The 24,975-nt window shown below is 35.8% G+C and overlaps 1 protein-coding gene across 6 annotated transcripts in view; it reads right to left on the minus strand.

Moving 5' to 3' along the window:
* Nucleotides 1-24,975, minus strand: part of NLGN1 (neuroligin 1) — a 330,636-nt gene that overhangs the window by 195,772 nt on the left and 109,889 nt on the right. For 4 of the 6 annotated variants that reach the window (XM_069792705.1, XM_069792704.1, XM_069792702.1 and 1 more), the window contains 2 exons: nt 20,178-20,237; nt 10,924-11,076 (listed from right to left, as the gene is read on the minus strand). In XM_069792705.1, the coding sequence (XP_069648806.1) occupies nt 10,924-11,076; nt 20,178-20,237 (213 nt within the window). The remainder of the gene's footprint in view (nt 1-10,923; nt 11,077-20,177; nt 20,238-24,975) is intronic. The other 2 variants (XM_069792707.1, XM_069792706.1) reach the window with 1 other exon arrangement.

Genomic DNA, 24,975 nt, shown 5'->3' on the forward strand with positions numbered 1-24,975 from the left:
ATCAAGCGGTTCTCCTACAGATGCACAATGTTGTCATTGCTGATTCTTCAGTACAAAACACATAATATTTCCTATTTGTGGTTGGTCCTAGTAAAAATACATAAGGTTCTAGCAAAGTTGATGCTTCCTAATGACAGCTGTTTGCAACCGTTTTGCAAGAGGGCCTGCTCTATGATAACCTGGAACTGGAAGGGGTTACAAGACAACACTGTCTACAAGAGGGGGGCTTTTTTCCATGTCCTTAATATTATCCAGACTTTTTCTGACCCTCAGCTTCATTTCTGATGCACCATAGACAAGCAATACTATTTTTTTTTCATATTTTGTACGTCTGAAGGAAAAAAGGTTAAAACTGAGCATTTATTCTAGGTAATACTGTTTCAAAATTGTCAGTTCCACTACACCTACTGAATATACTCCTGTTTGTAAATGTTTGCACAGAGTACTTTCAAAAGAAACTTATCAACAAACACATCTGCTACCATGACTGAATTTGAACCAGAGATCAAAACACTACCTATGAAATATTTATAAAAAGAAACCAGTCAAACACTATATAGAACTTCCAAAAGACAAAAAAACAACATTATGTGCTTATGGAGGGGGAAGGAAAAAGAAATGTATGCATCGCTTTAAAGCTATTTAAGAATGCAGCTTTAAATTTCAAATTGTGATCGCCACTTTCATAACATTTAGCTTAGAGACAACTGCAAAGATGGAATTTTGGCACTACTGCAGATGTTTAATTTTGTGGTTGCTGGAAAATGCAGGTAGTATCTTGTTATTTATCGATAACATTTTTAAAGCACATCTTCAGCTGGAGGGAACCCACATTAGAAGAGATCTGTGTTAGTAAGGTAGATGCCAAGTAAATTCTTTTCTATTAGAAAGAAAATACATGAAATAGTGAGTACATTTCCATTTTAAGTTATCTTTTTAATATAAATTCAAGAACCTAATGATAAACAAAATCCAAGCAATGTGCATCCAAACAGCTATTAATTACAACAACAGGAGAAACTCAACAAAGAAATGGTCTGTAAGCTTTGAATATGCAGGATGTGCAAAGCCCATGAACTGTTCGAAGAGAAAATTTTAAATTATCAGAAAGAAATGGTGAAAAGAAAGTTAATACTCCTTTTATTTGTGAACTTTTCCCTTTCAGTCTACCATAAATTAGCCCTCCTACTTAAGGACTATATAAAAGTGAAAGGAAAATATTTAGAGAATTTTTTTCAAGGGGCACGTAATAATAAAGTGAGTAATTATAATAGCATTAGGATGCTCAGGAGTGTATTTTACAGGGTCATTAATATGGTTCATGGGTAGCTGAAAGCACACGGCCTTTGGCCTCATGCCTCACAACACACACGGGGCATGCATTAATGGCTCTGTAAAGCACACCCTATTGCGTCTCACTGCTTTAATAAAGCCTTACAGATGAAATGCAAAATGATTTTCAGTTGAGCTAGAGTATTTTGCTAAAGTTGAAAGGAAAATTTCAGTCATAGAAGCAAATCAACTAATGTGCAATAAATTACACTGACAGGTAGAGGTAGAAACAAACTTTTTTTGGAAGAAATTAATTTACCCATATGTTTCCTGTTGAAATCAGTGAGATGATACAAATAAGTGCTTACCAAATTCATGGGATATTAGAACCTAAGTAAGGAAAACAGGCCGGGAATATGTTTGCCTTTTCTTTTTGAAAAGATTTAGAGCTATAAGGCACTGTGCCTCTTCTCTTTTTATATTTTGTACTTCTGTACTGAACACTTCATTCTCAATTAATTAAAAAAAAAAAAAAAAAAAAGATTTTTTTCAGCATACCTATGGCAACATAAGATCCCTCAACTGAAATTCTGGTGGAAAGTGTTGAGAAGATGAACAAATGATAAATGAATGTGGGAGATTTAATAAAATCAAACATTCAAGAACTGACAGAAAAATACAGCAAAAAAAACTTTTAAAATCAGTAGAATTCTTGAATGTTTAGTGAGTCACCCAGAGAAAGACTGCTCACCTCTTTCTGATTCTGTTTCATTAGAATCTTGACACAAAAAGAGTGAAAAATTACTGCAGAAAAATGAAAAACCCCAGTAAGATTTATTCCTGTCTTGCTTCTCATTTTGAGCAACAATAAGCCCCCTGAAACATGGAGAAGATATTTCAAATACTTAATTAAGATACAGAAGTAATCTTTCTTTTTTCAAAAATACATTTCACTTGCAACATATACAACACAAGAGACACTCAAAATACTTCTACGAATACATTGGTATCTATTATTTATATTTGCTTGAAGGCAATTTTCATACTTTGCTTAATAAGGGATGTTAACCAATATACATAATTTCCTCTAGCCTTTCATAGGCCTTCATCTAGCAGTTTTTCACATAATAATGTATTCAAATTCAGTTTTTGCCAAAATAATATTTATTTGCCAGTACATCGTGAGATGTAAGAAATCAGTATATCAAACAATGCAGCCTTCTATGTATTCTCCATTGGAAAGTAATGCAAATTGCTACATTTTACTGTAGTATTTTCTATGTTGGCTAAGGCAGGCATTTACACATGGATCACACATTAAATAGAAGAAAAAATTTAGGAGCCCCTGTTGCCAGTACTGCTGCCAAGAGGGTTTTGGCCCTCTAGATCTATTGTTTGCGTTAGTCCTTTGAACCATTAAAAAGTGCTGTTACAACCTTAAAATACAGATCTTGTTCAACTGATTCCAAAATATCATGAGGTATTACATCAAAGAAGCATCAGAACAGTATTTGAGCTAGTACCTATATATGTAAACTAATTTGCACACGAAAAAAAACCATAAAATGAGCAATTTTATGCATTTGAAATGTGTGAAAAATGAGAGCAACATTTGCAATGGAAATCCCCTGTCTAGTTATCTATTGCTTCCAAAGCCCCACAGTATATAGAAGTGCTTCATTTAAGCTTCAGAAAACTTGGGACTATTTTAATACAGGTAATTAAATGCAGTGAATTGGGAATTCAGAAGTATGTTATCTACTTGTCCTGCTACTTCTATCAGAAATGTCAAATGAATCTTCATTTGCCTTTTTTCTGGGCATGAATTACAGCAGTGTAAAGCTCAGGAGTGAAGAGTGCCCAGCCCACCAAGACTGGGCACAGAGCTAACCTAGATGCTGAGCTGTAGCGTATTTCCGCCTTGGTTGAAAATCAGAATATTGGAAACTCAGAGGATTACTTCGGTGTTGGAACGCACTGCAGTGAGATACAGATTGCATAAAAATCCTAATGTATCCCCACCTCTTGGCTTGCAGTCAGACAGATCCTTTCCTGGGAAGTCGGGCATTCTGGCAAAGGCAGAGCAACCCAAATTCTGTTTGCTTCTAAGGATAGGCCAAATCTGGCTTCCTGACACATCTCCCATCACAAGACAGACAAAACCAAAGGCTTAGGACAATGTCTAGTGTATAATACAGGTTATTTTGTATACCTGAAACATTTGTAATACCGTAGATTAGAGGTTTTGCACGGGGATCAGTGTTGGTGTAAAAGTTATTTGGTCAGATATTACTTAGAGGAAAGTGAAGGTAGCTACACATAGCTAGATCATAAAAATCACAAATAACTTCATGCAGCATAATAGGGTCAAAGAATTTGATTTTATTTTTTTTTCTGAGGCAGTAAGATGTCTATAATTTGTTTTCAGTGAGCACTTTTTCTTTCCTATTTTGCAAATATTATCAAGTTGAAGTTTATTATGCTCTCAAAGATAAATCTGCTATTTGGAAAAACTAGAATACTTTTATTATATGATTAAATATTGATCAAGGGAATTTATCTTACCAAAAAGTAATTTCTCTTGACAGAAATGACACAAACTGCTCTTATGCCAAAATGAATAGTTTTAAAGTTTGTTATTTGTTATTTTTCTGTTTACGAAAAAAGAAGTCTAGTGACAAACGTTGGAATAAACCTGTTATTTAAAGTGTACCTGTACCAAGACAGAAACCTATTCAATGGCAAACAAAATGATGTCTCTGTGCCCTAAAAAAATAAGAGAAGCGGGTGTGTATGTATCTATCCAAGCAGGTAGATAATGTCAATTTGCTGTCCTAGAAAAAGCACAAATAGAAAAGAAATGGTTCATTCTAAAAGTGAATGGGAACCCTATATATTCAGGGTTCCCATTTCATAAATATTTCGCCTGCTGTGCACTGCAGTTGACCCTTTAAACATATCTAGTCAATAACCTATTGTTTACCGCAAGTCCATTTTGTCATTTTGATGGTACAGATTCAAGTGTGGCAATCTTCCTTTCTCTGCTTCAGTGCATACATGACTCCCTTTGGCTGGTACTAGCTCACAGAAAAGCCACTAAAATGTCATTAATTATAGCAGGTTTGAGATCTGAATGCTAATTCTATTAATGGACCTATGAAATTAGGACACTGTAAATCTAGATGAGCTGTGCTTGGGCCTCCTGCAAACTGGGCTGACCTGAGGTTACCTACTATATTAAATAAGAATTGTCTAATACATTTTTAGAATTCTAAGTATGTGTAAATCAGACCTTGTGAAGTACACCACCAGAGGGAATAGATAACTGCGGTACGCTTTCTATCTTAACTTCTTCTATTTATCTAGCATCAAATTCATTTGGAGTGCTTCATATCAAGAAACAGTCATGCCCAAGGCTAAGGTGGGATCACATGAGGCCTTCTGGACGCTTTCCCTACTGCGTAGTCCCCAAATGTTAAAATTTCATTTACAAGCAACTTAATATTCGTATATCTAAAGGAGACTTGTTATGAAGCTGCCAAGGGTCCCTAAAAGTATTTATCAATTAACATTCTTTACATGTTCTTCCAATTCAGAAAACTTAAATGAATGATTTCTGACTGCACATTTTGATGTGTTTTGCTATTAATTTCCCATCTTTACTTTCAAGGTAATGTACTTTTAATTAGGCAATAATATATAATCTTCTGTTCATCTATCATTTTTAATCCAACATGTTAGGAAATGGATAATAGAAAAAAGGCTCATCAGAGACCCTTTGGTGGTACAGCAAAGCTGGAATAAAATGCCATCTCCGACAGCACCTCTAAGGTTTCATAAAAAGATAATGGATGTGCTTGTCACTGACACTAATGATCAAACATTTTCCCAGTTTTACTGGATATTAAATTGTGAACTATAAAAGAAAACCCCACCGTCTAAGCAATGTAGGAAAAAGAATCTTGCTACATTTTTTATCTCCTTTGATCTCTAACTAACATAAACCTTCTTATTCCACAATTACTTTCACTGAATAGTCACTATGCCATGAGTAGATGATGCTTACCTTTTACTAAAGTGAAGAGGCTTATTTTCAGGAGGAAAGACAACTCTCCAGGTTGCAGGATAAGAACATGATAGGTTATATACGCAAAAATACTTAAGTGACACAGCACACTAATTCATCACAGTATCTTCATCAAGCTGACTAAAGTTTTTTTTAATCTGACGTGAAGAATTTTTTGAAAAGGTTATGTCTAAATTTTATCTATTTGAAAGATATCCTCTGTTTAATATTTTCAGCATTATTACCATGATGTCAAAATAAAGAGAAGAGCAAGGCAGAAAAAAAAAAACCCCAAACAATAAACAAAAAACAAACCATGTGATGGGAAAAAGACAAAGTAAATAATTACAAAAATAAGGATTGATCAGTTTGACAAATTAGATTAACACCAAAAAAACCAGATCTAATTTGAAAGCACTGAAGAAAAAAAAAAGGTATGTTATTCTATTTAGAAAGACAAAAATAACAAGACAAAACAAGACAATATCTTCTAGTCAATCACAATGGAATTAGACTCCTGAAATAGGCAGGTACTTCCAAGTTGTTCTGCATTAGTTTTCATTATAATATATTCTCATCTTTGCATTCAGTCCTGCAAACGGTCAACTAAATAATTCTTCATCCCATGAAAGGGTTCACTAGGCTACATTCTGGAATTACTATAGTAACGGGAACAAACCCATGTCCATAAACTTACTCATAAAGGAAAGGTTGTGCATTATTTTTTGCCTGTTGGGAATGTGCAGCGTCTTGCTGAGAGAAAGATGGATAATGGCAGAAATGCTGGGCTTGGCACAGATTGCTCAACGCTTACTGCAGGGCTGTATCCTTATATTTCACGCACCTCTTTAGCCAGTAAGATATTGCTGGTTGGCATAATTCTGCATAGAAGCAATATGTACATTCAAACCTAGTGTATTTTCCTAATGTATTCTGACACACAGCAACAAAACATGTTAAGGGATAATAAGACCCATCCTCTGTTGCTACCTCATCCATAAAGCTCTAACAGTCATTAAGAAAAGTAGGAAAGGGCTTTTGAGACAGTATTTTTGCTTTGTTCTATTTTCTTTCACCGTTCTGAGTTTTCTTTTACGTGAATGTTACGGCCCAACACAGCCAGCTCACGCAACACACTACTGAAAAATTGAGGTTTGGGCTGGAAAACACAACAGACCCCTTCTAAGAGCAGCCATTCTCAGAAGAATCTCTGTGCATTAGTAGCAATTTGCCAGTACCCTTTTTTCTCATGGCATAACTTCAAATTATGGGCAACGGCTCTGTCACAAGGGGAAGCACTGTACTTATGAGCCCCATCGATTTCAGTGCAGTTATTTGGAAAATAATGTACTAGTAAGAATAAGGATGTCAAGCCTTTCAAACAGTGTGCCGCAGCGACTTTACTTTGAGTATTAAAAGTACAAACTGGCAAAAAAATCAAAGTGGCAGAATACCTGGATAGGTGTTTTCTACTCAGTAATCCCAGCCAATATCCCACAACTAAAGGGTGACAATATAAATATAAGACTAAATGACAGCAACGGTTCCTATACCCTCCTCAAAAGGGAAAATTGCTTATAATTAAAGAAAGCATAACCAAGACAATCTCACTTATGGGTGTGCTTCAATTTTGGCATAAATCGTGGCCTTACAGTTACAGAATGTTTGCCTTCCCAATGCAGACATTATTCAGAATGCCAAATGGAAAATACAAGATACATATAATTTTTCCTTTTTCTTTATTACCACCTTTTAACCCAGACCCTTGGAATGACAAATTACTGTTTCTGTAGTGAAAACCACTGCCTCTTAAAGAGGAAAAAATAGGAAATTTAAAGCAGTGCTTAACCTAGAGATTCCTGTGAATCATTCTTCCATTCCCCAGTTCAGTTTGTGAGCTGCATTAAAAATGTTTCTTTCAGTTCTGTTGAAGTCCTGTGATTAAAAGATAATCAAGAGCAAGAAGTATAAACTAAAGAAACAAGTACGCAGTTAGTGTAAACCAGCTCTCTACTTTCTCTGCCCTCTTGAAAGCAAAAGGGGTAGCAGCCAATGCTGAAGCAAAGCATTTTCCTTTTCTAAATAAACCTTTCATAAGAAAGAACACAGAAAACGGCACTGGCAGCATTAAATCTGTCTATCGTGATCTTTTCTGGATGTTAAATAGACTCCTTTTATAATCCTTTTATGTTTCTTTTATGAAATTTAAATAAAAAGCTCCTGCTTTTTACCAGATGGGTATGTTAAATAAACATTTGAAGTCTCAACTTAGTTGAGTACAAAATCCAAACTTGTCTTCATACCTGTCCTTTCCTAAAAACAAGCCATAAAAATACATCTGCACTTACTCCTATGCTGTCCTTCAAGGGTGTTAGACTACTTGCGCAGTATTCCTCCCTAGATGAGATTGCTTGCGCAAGACTTGCATTTAAAGAGAATCTAAAGGAGACATAAATAGTCTGTTTCCAATGGCTTCTTATTCAGTAGTCCCTGATTTTCCAGGGCAAACAGTTCTCTTTTCCATCTTATCTTTACCTAAGGAAAGATTCTAACAGAATTTCATTCTCAGACTTGCTTTCAAAAACAAAACTGGGCCAGGGAACTCACTGTGGTTTTGTTTGCTTGCTCCATACTTCTTTAATTTTTATCATTATTTTCTCTTTACCAAATGGATTTCACTTTTAAGCAATTTCTAACATTTTACTTAGAAGCAAATCTTGAATCTCCATTAAACACACATCCTTGAGCAGAGTAGTCTATAAGATAAAGGATGTTTCAACTCAGAATAAACAGAAAAATAATCTGAATTGCACCAAAAGCTGTCTACTGTGGACTTAATAGTACTGTAAGGAATCTAATATCACAGCATAGCCTCCCTTCCCATCATTAATTGGTCTGGAAGAAAATGCTGCTGTTGCAGCTCTAAACATTTATTTAACTGGCTTCCTTATTAAGAAATGTCACAGCATGAATCTTGGTGAAACAATGGCAGAACTCCTAGACCTCACAGAGATTGTCTATATTAATATATTTATATCCACAAAGACTGATACAAGAAACCCAGACCAATAACGGTCATATGAAACTGAGAAGACAGACCTTATTTTGTCCCTACATCTTCTCACGTGGAAACAAAACAAAACAAAACAAAAACCCCCTATGTTACTTCTCCCTGTACGGCCAGGCATTTTACACAGCAGTAAAGTGAGATCTAGGTGTCCCACAGGCAATGGACAGTGAAGCTGAACCTCTCACTTTATGGGATATCATCAAATACAGGAAGCTGAGAATTTGTCAGCTATGTATTTGTAAAACCGTATCTTATTTAACATGACTGCAGAGGGTAACATTCTGCTGTACACTGGTGAACAAGAGTTCATCAAAGCAGAACAAGTAAAAGTTGGTATCTACTATGTTAATGCAAAAGTCTTACTCTGAGGCTATCTTAAGACCAGGAAACAAAGGCAGGCAGAAAAAAAAACGCAAACTGTGCAAATTTTCTATTTTGATTACTAGTGTGTTTCTACGCTACCTATTTAGTCATATGTCATCATTATTTATTTAATACATGACAGACAGGCACTGTACCAGATACAAAGTATATGAATGACTTTTACATATAGTTAACAGGTGCATTTATTTTACTAAGAAAAACCTGCAATAACCCTACAGGGTTATTTTAGTTAGTTTGAAAGTAATTTCAAGCATTCATACCAATCACTGGATTCAACTGTGAGTTTTAGAGTTTTTACTGTAATAGGTCCCACTTAAAAGAAAATTAGCTCTCTGCCCCTTGAGGCTCTGTAAAGACCACAAAGTCCAAAGAACCACAAAAGCACGAACACAAATGAAATTCTCCTAAGCTCAGTAAGATGTTAGCAGTGGGTTACCTCAGGGATCAGTGTTAAATTACAAGTGGAAAAGCCATTACCATCAACGAAGGTGAATTAATTTTCACCTTTCAGGCAACTAGTCCTTTCAAACGCTACAACTGATTTAGGAATTAGACTAAATAATTTACAAAAATAAACAGTGCTTTCAGATAATAGATACATATTACTGGACAGAATACCCTACCGGCGTATAATATAGACAAATGTTGTTAGAAACATGAAAGGCAAGAGCACTGGTATAAAACTAAAATGTTGATTGGAGGCACAGATTATTAACTGCTGCACTAATACGTACCTATGACTTGAAGTCACTTTATGAATTGGAAGACAAGAAGAGGGAGAAAAACATACAAAATATCAGAATTTCCTGGCTTAAAGAAGTACATCACAAATGAAAACTCCAACTGGATACTAAGGAGATAAACCCAGCAAAAAATAGTTACGATCCTTCTGGAAATGATTCAGTCCCTTGTACAACACAAACACAGTGGATTAAGTTTCAAAATCTAAAGCCAAAGTCCGTTCCCTACCCCCAAAATTAAAGTGTATTCAGATGTCAAATTTTTAACAAAAATGAAACTGTTGGAAGAAAATTACCCAGATGAGCAAACCAGAACCGATGAATCTGGGGACCGTGCTAGCTGAATTTAAAACACAGAGCAATGATGAAATAAAATGACCACACAAAACAAAACCAGAGTAGCAGACGTTACTAATGCCCACGAATTGAAAATAGAGTTGATTAGTCTTAAGAACCAACTCACTGCTGTGAACGACACGGCCCTATCACACCACTTCAGATGTTAGAGGGAATACCCTTACACCTACGTAAGTGTTCCAAAGTGACTGTACTGACCTCCACAACATTCCAGGATTGAACTCCTGCTTTCAGGAGTCTTAGCGTGCAACGTTTTGGTAGAATATGCAGGAGGAAAAAACCGCAACAATCACATTGTCTCAAGAGCTAGCAAACTCGTATCATGAATGTGACTACGCTGAACAAATAACAAAGTATAATTTTTTAGAAATACAAGCTACAAAGAGGAAGATCGCACAAGTCTACCAATAGCATCATCGTATACTGTTCATTGCATTTGAAACAATCAAAAGTAACTCTATTCGCTCTCTAATTTAGCCTATAAAAAGAAATACTGGAAGCATTTGAATTACACCCATAACACTTTTCAAAACCACAATGAAGCTCAAAACAAATAGGTAAAAAGAACAGCTCTTATTAAATAATATTTTCATAACCTCCTTATCTTTTTCACTGCATGAAAAAATCATGGTAATCAAAACTTAGTCTCTTTCTTCCAACAGAAAACCCTATTGTCTGTGACGTAACGTTTTTTTAAAAATCTAATTTACCTGTCTATGAAGTAAAGCATCACTGTTATTCACAGAAAAAAACCAACCCTCTTCTGTCTGAACAGCTCAGCAATGGGAATAACAGTTTCATACCACTAAAAGCGCAACAGCATGTTCTTCCAGGTAATGCTTGCAATGTCTTTATATCACATCCCCAGAATACAAACCTTTTATGTGACAAAGAAAATAAAAAAATTTGTTGTTGTTCTTTTGCTTGGGTTTTTTTGTTTGGTTGGTTTTTGGGTTTTTTTAAACACATTCTCACGTATAACATGAATTGCATTGCAGATAGCAGGGATTAATGGAAAGCTGAAAGCTTCTTACCAAGTACCCCAAGGCGATAGTTGACTGTGATGACTATCACATTCCCATAACTTGCTAGAACACTGCCATCATATAAATTTCCAGTGCCTTCCATGTAGGACCCTCCGTGAATATACACCATCACAGGCTTAGGTCCCCCACTGTCCCGAATGTCTGGAAAAAACATTAAGACACATTTTATCTCAAGAAAATACCAAAAAAAAGATACATGCAATATTTTATTTTTTTTTTTAGTGAGGTTATTTTTCTTGAAGTGTTTCTCAAGCAACATCTTTTACATAAGGAAATGGGCAGGTGGACGTAAGTGTTTCTTTGTGGCTTGCTTGTAACTAAAGTTCATATTTTTGAGACGCTTGGCCTCGGAAAAGCTGAAAGGAATCGAAAATGGTAACACGTTTGCTCAATAGGAGCAAATGCAATAGGACAGTGGTCTAATTCTGTTCCTGCTGAATTTGACGTAAAATGTCTACTAACACCAGCGTGAGCTCATTTAGGCAAAGCGCGAACACTTCTGAAAACTCAGTCCATCTTTCTGTTCACTCAGCTAAAGGTGATTCACCGTATTAAGATAAACAAGATTTCTGCTCATACGTAAATTGTTGATTGCTTCCAGTACAGTTAAGATTAGTAATTTATAAAAAGTGTGTATAAACAGCTGCCTTTTGATAGGTCTGAAGTCTAAGTTCTCAAAAAGTACTTGGAAACTGTTTAACACTTAGACATCAAACGGCCATTGCTTGCAACCTGGGTAGCCTGAAGTTTAAGGTGCATGGGTACCTCTTATTTTACTGAATTGTGAAAAGGACTGTCTATTTGAAAAAATAGCTGCCTGGAACACTGCTTATAAACCCCCACGCTGTATTCAAACCAATTGTAAGGTTCTCAAAAGTGACACCAAATGATAACAAAATTAACTATTGACATATTGATTTGAATTTCTTTTTAACGAAGACATTGATTTGGGTATCTGTGCCCCCCCCTCCCCCCAAAAATAGTCCTATTAGCAAATTAATGAACCTACTCAGAATAAAATGAACACCACTGCTCCTTGTTCTTAAGTACCAATTCAAAGCCACAGTTAATGGTAGAATAATATATGTTTTTTAAAGATTTTTTTTTTCTGTTGGACAGGAAAGAAATCACCTGAGATGTAAATTTAAACTTTTACATTTGGATTGAATTGTATTGTGATCTCATTTACCAGATATTCGAGTCTTTTCCACTGCCCCAGTCATAAGATTCCATAATAGTCCCTAAAAATCAGGAAAGACAATAGCAGGAGAGCACATGAAAACTTCCCAATGGGGAACTGTACTGCATATTCTGATTTGAAGACATTTTTTGTCATTACGGCAGTATTCAAGTGACTTCCCTGATTACTCACTTCAGCATTTGAAGAAACCTCAGATGTATTGTTTACTCCTTTGATTTGGAGGAATCTTAGGTAAGCAGCTTTCAGGTAGGCTCTCTGTAGAATTGAGTCGTTTCTGAAGCACTGTAAAGGTAAGGGCAGTTACACTAAAAGCCCTGCTTTTTGAGTTTGCTGAAAAAGATCAGCACAGACGTGTCTGTTTATAGAAAGCCATGTGCTATTATTATTTTGATATTGATTCTAACTTGAAGAAAATGCCAGAACAGTCAAGATCAGAAATTGGATCTTCAATATTGGAAGTACTAGAACAATCATTTATTCAAGACCAAAAGGATGATGAAGGTTGTGCAAGAAATTGCTTGTGTTGCTTTCTTCACTCAAGCATATAGTAAGGGCTTTCCAACATGTGATTTTCAGTGCGTAAAGCTAAGGAGATTATTTATCTTCATTGTCCATAGGCTAGAATTATGAGCTCCCGAGGTTTAAAATCTACACCAAGGAAAAAGTCTTTTCAAATCCATATGCTGTTTTCAGTAGATGGTTTGTTCATAGTCTATGCTTTCTTTTTTTTTTTTTTTTGATACTAACATGGAAGCAATAATAAATTATTAATCTGAAATCACTGTGTGACTGTTCCCAGCAGAAATTGTACACAGTTAATTGTATGCTTGGTGGTAGCACAGGGGGAGACTGTCTCAGAATTCTTCTTTAATTAAAATTACATAGAATTACAGAGCACCAACTGTGAACAGTAATGAAATGTTGGTAGTACTGGCCTGTTTATCTGGAAAATAATATTGGAATATTTAGAAAAGAATGGGTGTCCTTTATCCAAGAAAGGAAGCACACATTCATGAGTAAAATTTGACATATAAAGACGTGATTCTCTGAGTAAATTCTGTCTATACCAGACTTTTGTTATTTCCTACTACTAATATTCTTGTAAAGATTACAGACGATAAAGAACGACTAATTTTCAGCTCTGCCTACGTGCCACGTCAGAACAGATGACATGCAGTATGAATTTTCCTCATGCTGCTTTGTCAAAGTCATCAGTCTTAAGAGAAATCCCTTCTACAAAAGAACAATGGTGATTCTGCGCGTCTCAGGCAGTAATCTAGTACTGGGACATCTGTGAGATGAAGCAGTGTTCAGCTGAGGCTACTGGGACTTTGAGCTACAGGTTACATAGAAGCTACGTAGCGCTTCATGTGAAGATGAGAGATCGCTGCATTTTGATCTTACAGGCAGTGGTTTCATACCAATTGCACACTATAGCTAAGAATATCTGAAAGGTACAAACACTCAGTTGGGAGAGTACTTTTAAGTACAGATGTTATTAACTGGTGGATGTTATTTAACAATAAGATGAAAAGAAGAGAGCAAAAAATCAGACCATAATCAAGAATTGATTCCTACCTGAAAGACAGTAAATATTCCCCCATAAAACTATCATCCTTTAAAATTAACATGGAGGAAATATTGAGATAATACTCTGTAAGGAGAAATGCTGTATTGGTACAAAAGTGGCAGAAAGATGCACTTTTCAAAAGTGCTTATTGGACTTCAGTGTCCAACTCAAAGAAAATAATTGACATTTTGGCACTCAGATACTTTTCAAAACCTGACCATAAATGATTTGATACATCTTTCACTTTTTCCTACAGACTGGTATCAGTCCTTTGTGCGCATCTGCTGGAGTAGTCTCAGTAAACCGTAGTTACGCTTTCTCACACAGATTAATAGTTATTTGAGGAAGTAGCTCATTCTGAACCTGAAGAATTGGGGTGCAAATGTGGCATTTCTGCCAAGTGTAGGTTTATACACCAATTTATTTTAATTGTGTACCAAACTTTTTGTTGCATTTTATTAAGTGTGCATTTATTAAAAAGCAGACACGTGAATATTTTCAAAGACATATACAGGGATAGTGCTGTTCAAAATCCTCAAATTCAACTCTTCTGTTTTCATTCACACAGAAGGTAACTGTTGAGAGCTGTGATTTGTTTGGCTTTAAATTGCTAGTTCATAAAACATCTAAGCAGGTCTTACTGTATAGCAGAGAATGATCTTATTTATATGACATATACGTGAACTTTCTTATTATGATTTCCATCATGTCCTCTCTTCTGTACCTTTCTAGTGTTTGTTGCATCTACTTTTCATGTCTGGTCTTAATTACATTATAGGCAATTTAGGAATAGGGCTGTCTTTTATTCTGTTTGTTACATCACACAACAGGGAACCGGCTCTGACTGTGAATACCAGTCACAATAGTCGTATATAACAAAACATAATTATAGCTTCAGTCATTTGAAGCTGATGTGAATTGGCCACGTGACTTAACAAGTATAATTTGCAGGGAACAACCAAAATGGGAAGGGAAGAAAGCCTACCTGGAGACAACTTAGCACAAAAATATAATTAGTTTAGCACAGATGTCACAAGCAGTGTTTTTCTAAATGCTATAAAAAATTGTGACATTTTGATGTAGACTAGTAAGTAAATCTTGGGTTTTGAACACGAAACAGCACAAGAACACCGGAAAACTTTTAGAGTGGTTACTATAAAACCTACGTGTTCCTTACACAGAATGTTACATGGATATGTGTAGCTCTTCCATAAGCTTTGGTCCTAAAATATTTAAGTAGAGCATGGTACTAATCAGTGCAACTCTTAATCATTTCAAAGCCTTTTAACAGTATTTGACCTTTCAGTTCAAATCTATCAGATGCCTCATGGATGCACCAACTATTTTAATAAGCTAGTGCACTTAGTAGTGCTAATATTTAAACATCCATTAGTACCATGTTTTTAACACGTGATATAAAACTAGATGTCCTGAGACTACTAAAGTAACTATTGAACTTCTGTTAGGAGCGGCAGCGAGGTTCTAGACACATTTCAGGTTTTAAAATACAACCTGCACCCATCAAGTTTCAGACAAATAGAATTATCTCCTTTTTGTTTGTTTTTTGTATCTGTCAAACCAATGGATCATTTTGTGCACTCTCAGACACTTAACTACCTTTACCTGAAAGTAATTTGAGATCCTGATCGAGGACTATATGAATGTATATTCTAACATAAAAAAAGGCCTATGCTTTCACAGGTAAGCAGCTGGAGCGGATTCTCATTAGAGTAGGACCTCAATAGCCAGGTAGGTAGTAATTTTAAATTATTAAAAGATGATGGTTAGAAATGCAAAAGCTGTCAGACTCTTCACTGTACAAGCAATGCCTGGCAGTGCTAAAAGGATAACGGAGCTCCAAAGAGGTGTTTAAATTAAAGGTATGTCAGAATTTTTATTATGCATCTTTTCAAGTATTAATATTACCACCACAAAAAAATCAACATAATTTGAACTTCGGTTCTCAGCGTAAAGGGAAAAATTTAATATGCAAGTGACACTAGACTCTGTACTTTGGAGTCAGAATCACAGAACTATAACGTGAATGGGTGACAGGATGAACAGGAATATGTCTATGTGACCAGTCAACAAGTTCACCAAAAGCAGGAAGATCTGTGCTACTCCAGCCTGGCTGGAACTCATTAAAGGCTATAATTAAGGCTGGAGCATGTGGTTGCTTTGTGAGGTAGACAAATGTGTTCTGCTGTTTACTGATCTCCGAAGTCCGAAAATGTATAACTAGCGCCAGACGGAAAGATTGTTTCTCTCCCTGTTTCTTACCATGACAGCTGAAAGCAGATGACATGCTAAACTTGGCAACCTAGTCTATTTTAATACTAATGGAGTGATAGGGGTTTTTGGAGAAGATCCTCAGTTCTGAAATGTGCTCTTTTGCGCCAGTGATGCTACAGTCTGTTAAGCACAAGAAGGGCTTTGCAGATGCATTCTGCATCATTAGTAATTTAAAATTTGAGTGGATTTGTGTTTGTTTTGATTTAAAACATGCTCTGGACCAAGAACTTCCCTCAGTCAATGAAGTCCAATAGCCCATATAAGACAGAGCATCAGACTAAACGATCAGAATCATCACAGTTACAGCCTGTGAACAAACAGCAACATCTGTTCCTAATCTGTCTCCTTTTTCACAGGAGAGATTGGAATGGAGAAGGAAAGAGTAGAAACACCTAGCAATTACAGAGCAGACCCCGCTTCTGAGGCATGTACTCTCAGTTCCCTGCTTCACTATGGACATGGTGTCTGCATTCCTCAAACTTAGCATCTGTATTCATCATTTCTAAAAATGGAATAATAGCATTCCTCTATCACAGAGGGATGCTGTGAGACTGAATACATTAAAAACTGAGAGATGCTCAGATAGCATTGGGGACTAAATAAGCATCTAAGATTGACAGATTGATGTGCTAGGTAAGGTGGGTATGACAGAATGGTGGATGAGAAGAATTCATTTGTGAGCAATCCTTCATGGATATTTCATACAGCACTAACTACCTAGAAGTCCAGTTCCGATCCCCGAGTACGTAGGCTGATTAATGACTTGTGTTGCTATATTTTAACTCATGCAAAGGATTTTAGCATACAGGAACTAAGGGTGCATAAAGAGGTACTGGTTTTTGCTATAGCTAAATTAAATCAAGTTAAATTATTACCTCACCAGAATTAAGACTGAGCTAAGATATTATGGTGAAAATATTTTATTTTTTTAAACTAAGCCTTGTTTTTAGATTGGGGAAGGTACAGTTTATTCAACCGCTAAGCAACTTAAAGTTACATCTTGTGTCTACACTAGATATTGCTTACCTGTATGTCAGCAAATAGGCAAATTCACCATTCCTATAAAAAGGGAAAGCCCCAATGCTCACTGGTTGCTGGTGCTTTTGCCACTCTCGTTTTTTGGTGCCTGTTCAAGTAGTTCAATACTTATTGAAAAACAGGCAAGCAATTTCAAGTGTAGACATGAAAGGGTTAAACGGAAACAAGAATGCATCCAGACTGGGGAAAGATGATATTTATATAATTTCTGGATTTTCACACTCATAGAATTTGAAAACACCTTCATTTTTTAAACAGCAAATTTGCAGATCATTAGCCGGTAATGTGCACTACTGCCTTTGGGTCTTTTGAAAACAAAAATGAAAAATGATCTAATTAAGCCTGGTCTACTGGTTGCAGCACATACCAGAGATCCAAGCCTGATTACCAATTCCACTGCTTGTGCTGGCAAGGTTTGGACCACAATACTGTGGTAGTGACATGTAGCAGCAGATGGGAGTAGGATTATTGAACGCTGTTTTAAAATGAAATCTTCTAATCAAACTCTGATGTTTGAGTGACACAATACAGAATATTTGCCAGGCATTTGATCCAAGAAGCTGCTGCGAAAGGTCTTTCTTCAGGAATGGATATGGGAGCTCTAAATTTCTTAATACAGGGACCATCCTGGGCATTTTAGAAATCACTGTATATTATTAATGTAGCATGGATTCTATGGTTACATGACACAGTTGGTTTTCATCGTGTATAACCCAGTCTCCCTAATATTCCAACTTCATCATTCATTCAGTTTGCTATTTGTTTTATTTTATTCCCAGTTATTCATTTGTAGATTTTTTATATTGAGTAAAAACTACCATACTGCAAAAGGTGAAGGCTTTGATGGACAGGTTAGCAGAAAGCTAGACAGCTAAGGTAGGTTTTTGCTTTGCCTCTCTCTTTCCTGCTACTCATACCTAAATACATATGACTTAAAGTTTGTGAACTCTTCAGTTCTGCATAAGTAACAAGTGCTAAAGTTCCAGTGCAGAAGAGCAGGTTCACAAAATGTGGGTCATCTGATACTGCTCCTCCACTGAGGGACAGTGAAGTGCAGGGCCACAGCAGACATCCCAGCAGCCTTCAGTGTGTACTGATCATAAAAATTCAAATTTGCCCTGTCTCTCTGTGACTCTCGGAAGCAGTAAAAGTCTAATTACTGCCTGCATTCTTCTATTGGCATGGAAAGGAGAACAAAATTGTCACTTGTATGCCAGAGAAAATTAATCTCACTCCTATAAATTACAGAGATTTATTAGTGTTGTAAATGTGTTTCTTCCCCTCTAGTTTGACTGCTGTGTTCTCGCAGTCCTTTCTCTCTCTCCTACAATTGTCAATGTGGGAGACGGGTGTTGTCTGACATGGACACCCGTTCTCCAAAGACTGAGATCCCTACTCTCATCTGATACTACATACTGAGCTGCTTTCTGATGGCAACCACCCTCTGCTGAATTTTAGCAAACTGAGTAGTCTCTTCTAAGTGTGTCTAAGCAGAGAAGGACTCAAAAAACGTTAAGCCATTAGCATCTGTCTTGGCAATTATACAGCAATTTAGGAGAGCCATTAAGGTCCACTGGATGAATAACCCAGGTTTCAAATGGTTTCCTAAACCATATTGTTAAAACAAGACAGAGTAACTCTTACAATGGCTAATTCAGTGTCACAGGTCTTGGAGAATACACAAGACTGTCCCTTGCAATATTCTGTCATGAACTAATGTAAAAAAGACTTGGTTTCATAGAGCTAAGTGGATCTGAATTATCATACTTGGCTCTGAATAATATAAGAGCTTTCAAAGGAGATTTTCAATTAGGTCGTTCTTTCAAATCTTGGGCCAACTGGTGGGCTTTCATTCATATGCTTAACACAGATTCAGCAGAGGATTGTAAAACAAACACATACAAATTTGTGGGTTTATTTATAAAGTTTCTGTTCAGTTATTGGGTAAGAAGTTAAATGCTCATATTTGCCTTCCTTCGCCTTTTGTGATAAGACTGCACGTTTCTGTTTGAGTAAAACAGTTAATGTTCTGTGTGATGAAAAAATTCTTAATTAAGAGCCTTGCAGTTTACAAGTTAAGCTTCATCTTAGTATCTGGCAAAAAAAAATCCCCAGATATTAACAGAGAAGCAAGTAGCAACTCTACCAGTCTTATATGGTAATTTGTTTTACTCATTGACCATAAAATATACAAAGTATGTGTTTAAGATTCAGAATTTTGAAGCACATCTACTTGAAGGGATGAGACTGCTCAGGAGAAAGAGCCCCGTGTTACCATTTTCATAGTCCTGAAAAAATATCAAATCTGCATAGCTTATATGATTAACAGCCATAATTCTTAAACAGTATAATATGCTTGACATTTCAAACTTTTGATTTTACTTGGTAATACAGTTTTCTAAGGGGTGGCACAAGCAGATAGGCATCTTTGTATGCTTGTAGAAAACAGAAAGAATCAGATTCCTTTAGATGACATCAGTTTAGCTCCACTGAATTCACCGGTGCTGCACAAAGCCTCACCAACTACAAATATTGCCTGCCATTCCAGGGCTACCTCTCTTCTACAGGGAGGTGGGGTAGTCTTGCATTTGTTTATATTTATTCATGGCAAGGTAAATGCAGAACGCTTTGTATTTGGGGAAATTCAGTTGCTTAAGAGACACTTTCTAAGAATTTTCTGTATTTTTCCTTTTATAAACACAACATTTTATATGTTTATCAAACTGAGATCAGTCAGTGAAAAAAGAAACATCTTTGTACTTGGTGAAATACATAGGGTTAGAAAACATGCAAAAAGGTGTACAGAGAAACTTTAAAAGAGTGTTAGTTTAAATAGTATGGACAAAATTCAGTCAAAAGGTGGGATGCAACATATCAAAAGTCCATTTCAAGAAAACAAAAAACCCTCCTCTTTAAATATTGTTACTGTTTTGTATCAAAACGTAGAACTTAACAACATTCTTTCTTTTAAAAAATTAAAAATATATATATGTATAACAACAAGCAAGAAGACAAAACACATCAAAAATGGGAATAAAAAAAAAACTCTTCAAAAGAAGACAAGAAGTCAAAAAAAGAGGGGAGAAAAAAGATTTTCAGGGATCCTTGTCATGCAAATCAGTTTGGCGGCAAAAAAAATACCTTCATCTTCAGCACCGTCATTATCACCTAAATCATCTGTCTGTTTCTTTGTAAGGGGACCTAGGATTGAGAACGGAGAAAATGGAGGAAAAAAGACAATTCAAGAATATACAAGACTGAGGAAAAAAAAACAGTGAATATTAAATTCCCATGGATGTTTCAAGAAAAACATTTGCAGGGAGGGAAATCTTAGTTTATAACAACCAATTTTTCATTACGTTTTTCAAACATTACAGCAAAACCTTCCTTAGGGGGTATGGCTATTAGAAACATCTAGCACAAGAATCAGAGTGCCCAGCGCTTTATGGTTTTTAAATGAAGAATCAAAGCTTGTTTACTAAAAGCATACCCACCATAAACTATATTTATCCACTTAATTGTTCCTTGTCATCGTTGTTATTAGGAACTGCCAAATTACCTCTTGCATTTGATGCAATAAGGTGGCTAATCAAGGTCTTGACAGTTGGTTAAAACAATATTTTCTGTGAAATGCTAATTCACATTTCTATGTTTAACCATTTAAGCTCGTGCTTTACAAAGATAAGCATAGGTTTGGCTTTTTTTTTTTTTTCTTTTTTTTGACACACTCATTACATTCTCATTTAAATAGAACTGTAGATTCCCTTGAAACCTTTGACTACCTGCTGAGATATTTGTAAAGAAACATTAACATCCATATGTAAACTAGAAACCAGAGTGAAATCCTAGACCAAGTGAAGACAATTATTTTTGCTATTGATTTCAATGGGGCCAGGTTTTCACACACAGTATACAAAAGTTGCATTGAATATGGAATTGAGGTTTTTAGCTTGGGCAAGACACACAATATCACAATTCCTTATTTCTATAAATGGATGGCAAGACAAAATTCTTTCATGCCCAGTACCTGTATTATTAAGTATTAATAGATTCATCGTATTTTCCAATGGGAAAAATACCCACTCCTTTACTCGGTAATGAAAATATACACCAGAAGGAAAGTCAAAGGCCATTCTGAAAATATTTCCACGTCATATATTTTACACACTTACGCACAAACAAAAGACAGTTGGAACTCAGCATTATCTTTCCTTTTTTTTCAGAGCTCTCTCATTTCCATGACATTCTGTAATTTGCATGCAAAAAAGCAATCAGTACTAACACAGGACTAAGTAACAAAAAAAGAAAAAGCCAGCCAAGCAGAGTAGAAAACAAGAACTTTCTCATGCATAAAATAGCAATAGACAAAAACAACAACAAAAAAGAGATGAACAGTATGTGTTGATATTTGCAGTAGATGTAGGCAAGAGACATGCATTAATTCTAAGCACTATGGAGTATTGAAACATTTGTATTTAAAAAGTTCTCTCCAGCTCTGTTATTTTACAGGATATTAGTCATTCAGCATTAAACCTGTTGTTTATAGGCAAAATACCATGTATTTGAGTGATGCAATAAAAAAAAAAAAATTCATAAAATGTTTGTACCAGGTGCATGGATTTGAGAAACAGAAACAACCCATGAAGTACCATGAGATTTTAACTGTGAATGTAGTAACTGGACCATATTATTGAAAACCAAAGCTGAATACCTTAATTACTGCATCAATCAAGAGAATAGTTTTAAACTCCTTCTAAATACAGAACACTAGAATAATATATCGTAAATTAAACACGAGCATTTTTATAGTCACACCTGCAACAATCACTCTGTTTAATACAGAGCCTTAGTGATGCAACAGCTTTTCCTAATACAAGCCCTGAATATAATCTTTACAACATATGGTATCTAGATAACATGATCCTATTCAAATGTTTTGCTGCCCATCATTCTCATACTATAGCAATTTTACTTCTAAAAGAATAAAACTAGAAAAGTAAAAGATGTATGCAAAGAATAATAATAATTTCATGGTGGGTTTTCAGCACGGCGAAAAGGAAGAATGTACTTAAGAATTTTAAGGGCTATGCACTTAACAGAGCTAAGTGGATAAGTCTGAGAGCCAGACACAGACAAAGATAGATACATAGATATACGTACACATTTTTACTGGCTTCTTGCTATCTTTTAAATTTTTTAAAGTGAACAGAAAGGAACAAAGTAGCATCTGGAAAGGCAAACAGCACACATTTCTCCAAATAACTTGCACAGAGAAGGGCGATTCCTTTTCTGGATAATACCAAGACAATGAACGTTACTTTCTCTTTAAGAGCTGGCCTTTAGGAGGTATTTTGTGTAGGTCCTGGTTCCAGATCTCAACAGCAGTTACGTAGTGCATCAAACACCCCAACGTAAATGACTGGTCTCATACCATCTCTGATTTTAGAATATGGTGAAGCATAATGGGCTCACTAATAAAAATAACCTGGATAATTTTAGTATTTATATAGTTATGAGTTTCTCTGAAAACCATAAAAAAATCAGACCACCTTCCTGATAATCACAGAATAGTTTAGGTTGGAAAAGACCATTAAGATCGAGTCCAACCGTTAACCTAGCACTGCCAAGTCCACCGCTAAACCACGTCCCTAAGTGCCACGTCTACGCATCTTTTAAATACCTCCAGGGATGGTGACTCAACCACTTCCCTGGGCAGCGTGTTCCAATGCTTGACAATTCCTTTTGCAAAGGGGCTGGCCTATTTTTAAGGTGCCATTGATTAAACATGTTTTCTAATACACCTATATATCTATTTCACAATACAGGGGCTCTGCTTGCCACATCCCTGATGGAGACATGTGGCAGACCCACCAGGCACCAGAACAGTATTCTGTTGAGAAAGAAATAAGATGTGATTTCTGCCACAAGTTTGCTTCGGTCTGCAAATATAACAGACCACATTCATTACATCTCAGCAATAGCTAGCTTAGAGAAACACAGACCAAAACACTTGAGATTGGTTTTCTGTTTCCTGGAGTTACAATGCTATCTGAAGTCTAGAAACCAAAGCAGAGTTTGGTCCTCATGCACCAGGTGTGAAACTACTTACCTACTATCTGTATTTTATCTATACACACAGGGATGCTGTGAAACTTAATTTGTATTACTGAATTGCTCTGCAATCCCTAAAAGCAACATCAGCTCAAGACCCATTGTGCACATGGCTGCCTACAATGGCATACAGCAACACCAAGTGGTTCAATCCTGAATCCTCGAAGAGGAAGCAGAGCTCTGAGCTTGTCTGTTCGGTATTGCCCTTTTCATGTATGGCTGCTGGAGAAATTTTCTGAAATCATGAAAGTAGTATTCAGAGAAGTTCTGGATTAGACTTCCACCCATTTCAGCAGTAATTCTCATTCTAAAATCAGTAAGAAATGGCTTTTGCTTCTGATTCTCCAAATAACAGACTACATTGAGTAACAGCATCGTTGTGTCAGTATGATCATAAAGAAAGGCTGACGTCTTGAGTTCTTACACAGAAAAACATGCCAAAATCACTACCAGATAAACAAAATAAAATCTTATGGGAAGATTCTACAAAATGTAACAGCAATAGTCAAGTAAAAATCAGGGACGAAATTGCTTAGTAAGTGTATAATCTTCAGTTATTTTCTGCAGGTTTGAATTAATATTCTACAGAAAGTTTATGATTTTGTAAATTAAATGTATCCTTCAACTAGATTTATTTCTTTAGCCCTGACTGTTTATTCAGTGGATGATTCTTTAGGGTTCTTCCATCATTTTAATTTTTTTTTTTTTTAAGTAACAGAAACTAATTATAAAAATACTGATATAAAGACAAGATGGACTAGGAGCCAATAAAACAAAAGAGAGTATACATTTTACAGAATTGATTGCCAAAAGTCCCTCTCCCACAATTACTTTCCACTGTTGTTCCACTGTAGCTTCTCTTCACCTTTTGTGAAGGCCCACTTATTCCTCCTCTTCAAGCATTTCACTTCCCCAAATGGGCATCCATTAAAAAAAAAAAAGACCGTTTTACTATGCTTAAGACATAAGCCTTCCAATAGATATGCTGCTTTATTGTGCTGGCCTAAATTTTAGCTACAGTTTATGTAATAAATATTAAATATCAACAACGTAATCTTGTACCATAAATAATGAGGGGGGAAAAGGATACTAAAGCTTCTAAAATGCTGATACAAAAATGATTTACTTATCAAGACTCTCTCTAAGGTTTAGTCTCATTTAGTCTCATGTTGCTGCGTACCCATAACTCTCATTAATGCTAATGGAAAAGTAGACCCCTAAGTCAGTTTAAAAAGGGGAAGAAGCGATTACTGCAGTTTATGTCTCCTAAAGGCAATGAACAGTCTTGCTACAAAAGCTAAAGGAATGCTGCATACAGGAGGAACTCCTAGCAAACTCTCTACTCATTTAATTTAAAAATAGTTCTTACATTATTTAAAGTATTATTCAAATATTTATTCTATTTGTATTGCAATCAATGCTAAGGAAATAGATGATGCATTTTAAAAATCTCAATACTTGACTACTGTATGTTTGCAGATGGCTTTCCTTTGCTCAAAATAAGAGAAATAACATACCTCCTGTCCAGTTAGCTAAAGAGTAATTATGCACTCAGAAATAATTAAAGTCTAGCCGTATTAATTCTGCTTTTTATCATTCCCTTTGATGAGGGACTAAGGTACTTTAGCTCCCAAATACATTAAAGCTGATTATAAATTCTCTCTTTATGGTCTTGATTCGGCAGAAATTATCTGTGGCCTTTTGGACCGCATGTGTGTGCGAGGCATGGAAGCCGTGGATGTCATTAGCTTTTTGGCTCGGGAAAGCCATTCATCATAAAAAAAGTCATACCGCAAATTGACAACATTTTGTGAAACAACAGTACAAA

The sequence above is a fragment of the Haliaeetus albicilla genome, chromosome 9 (genome assembly GCF_947461875.1).
Source record: "Haliaeetus albicilla chromosome 9, bHalAlb1.1, whole genome shotgun sequence".
NCBI lineage: Eukaryota > Metazoa > Chordata > Aves > Accipitriformes > Accipitridae > Haliaeetus > Haliaeetus albicilla.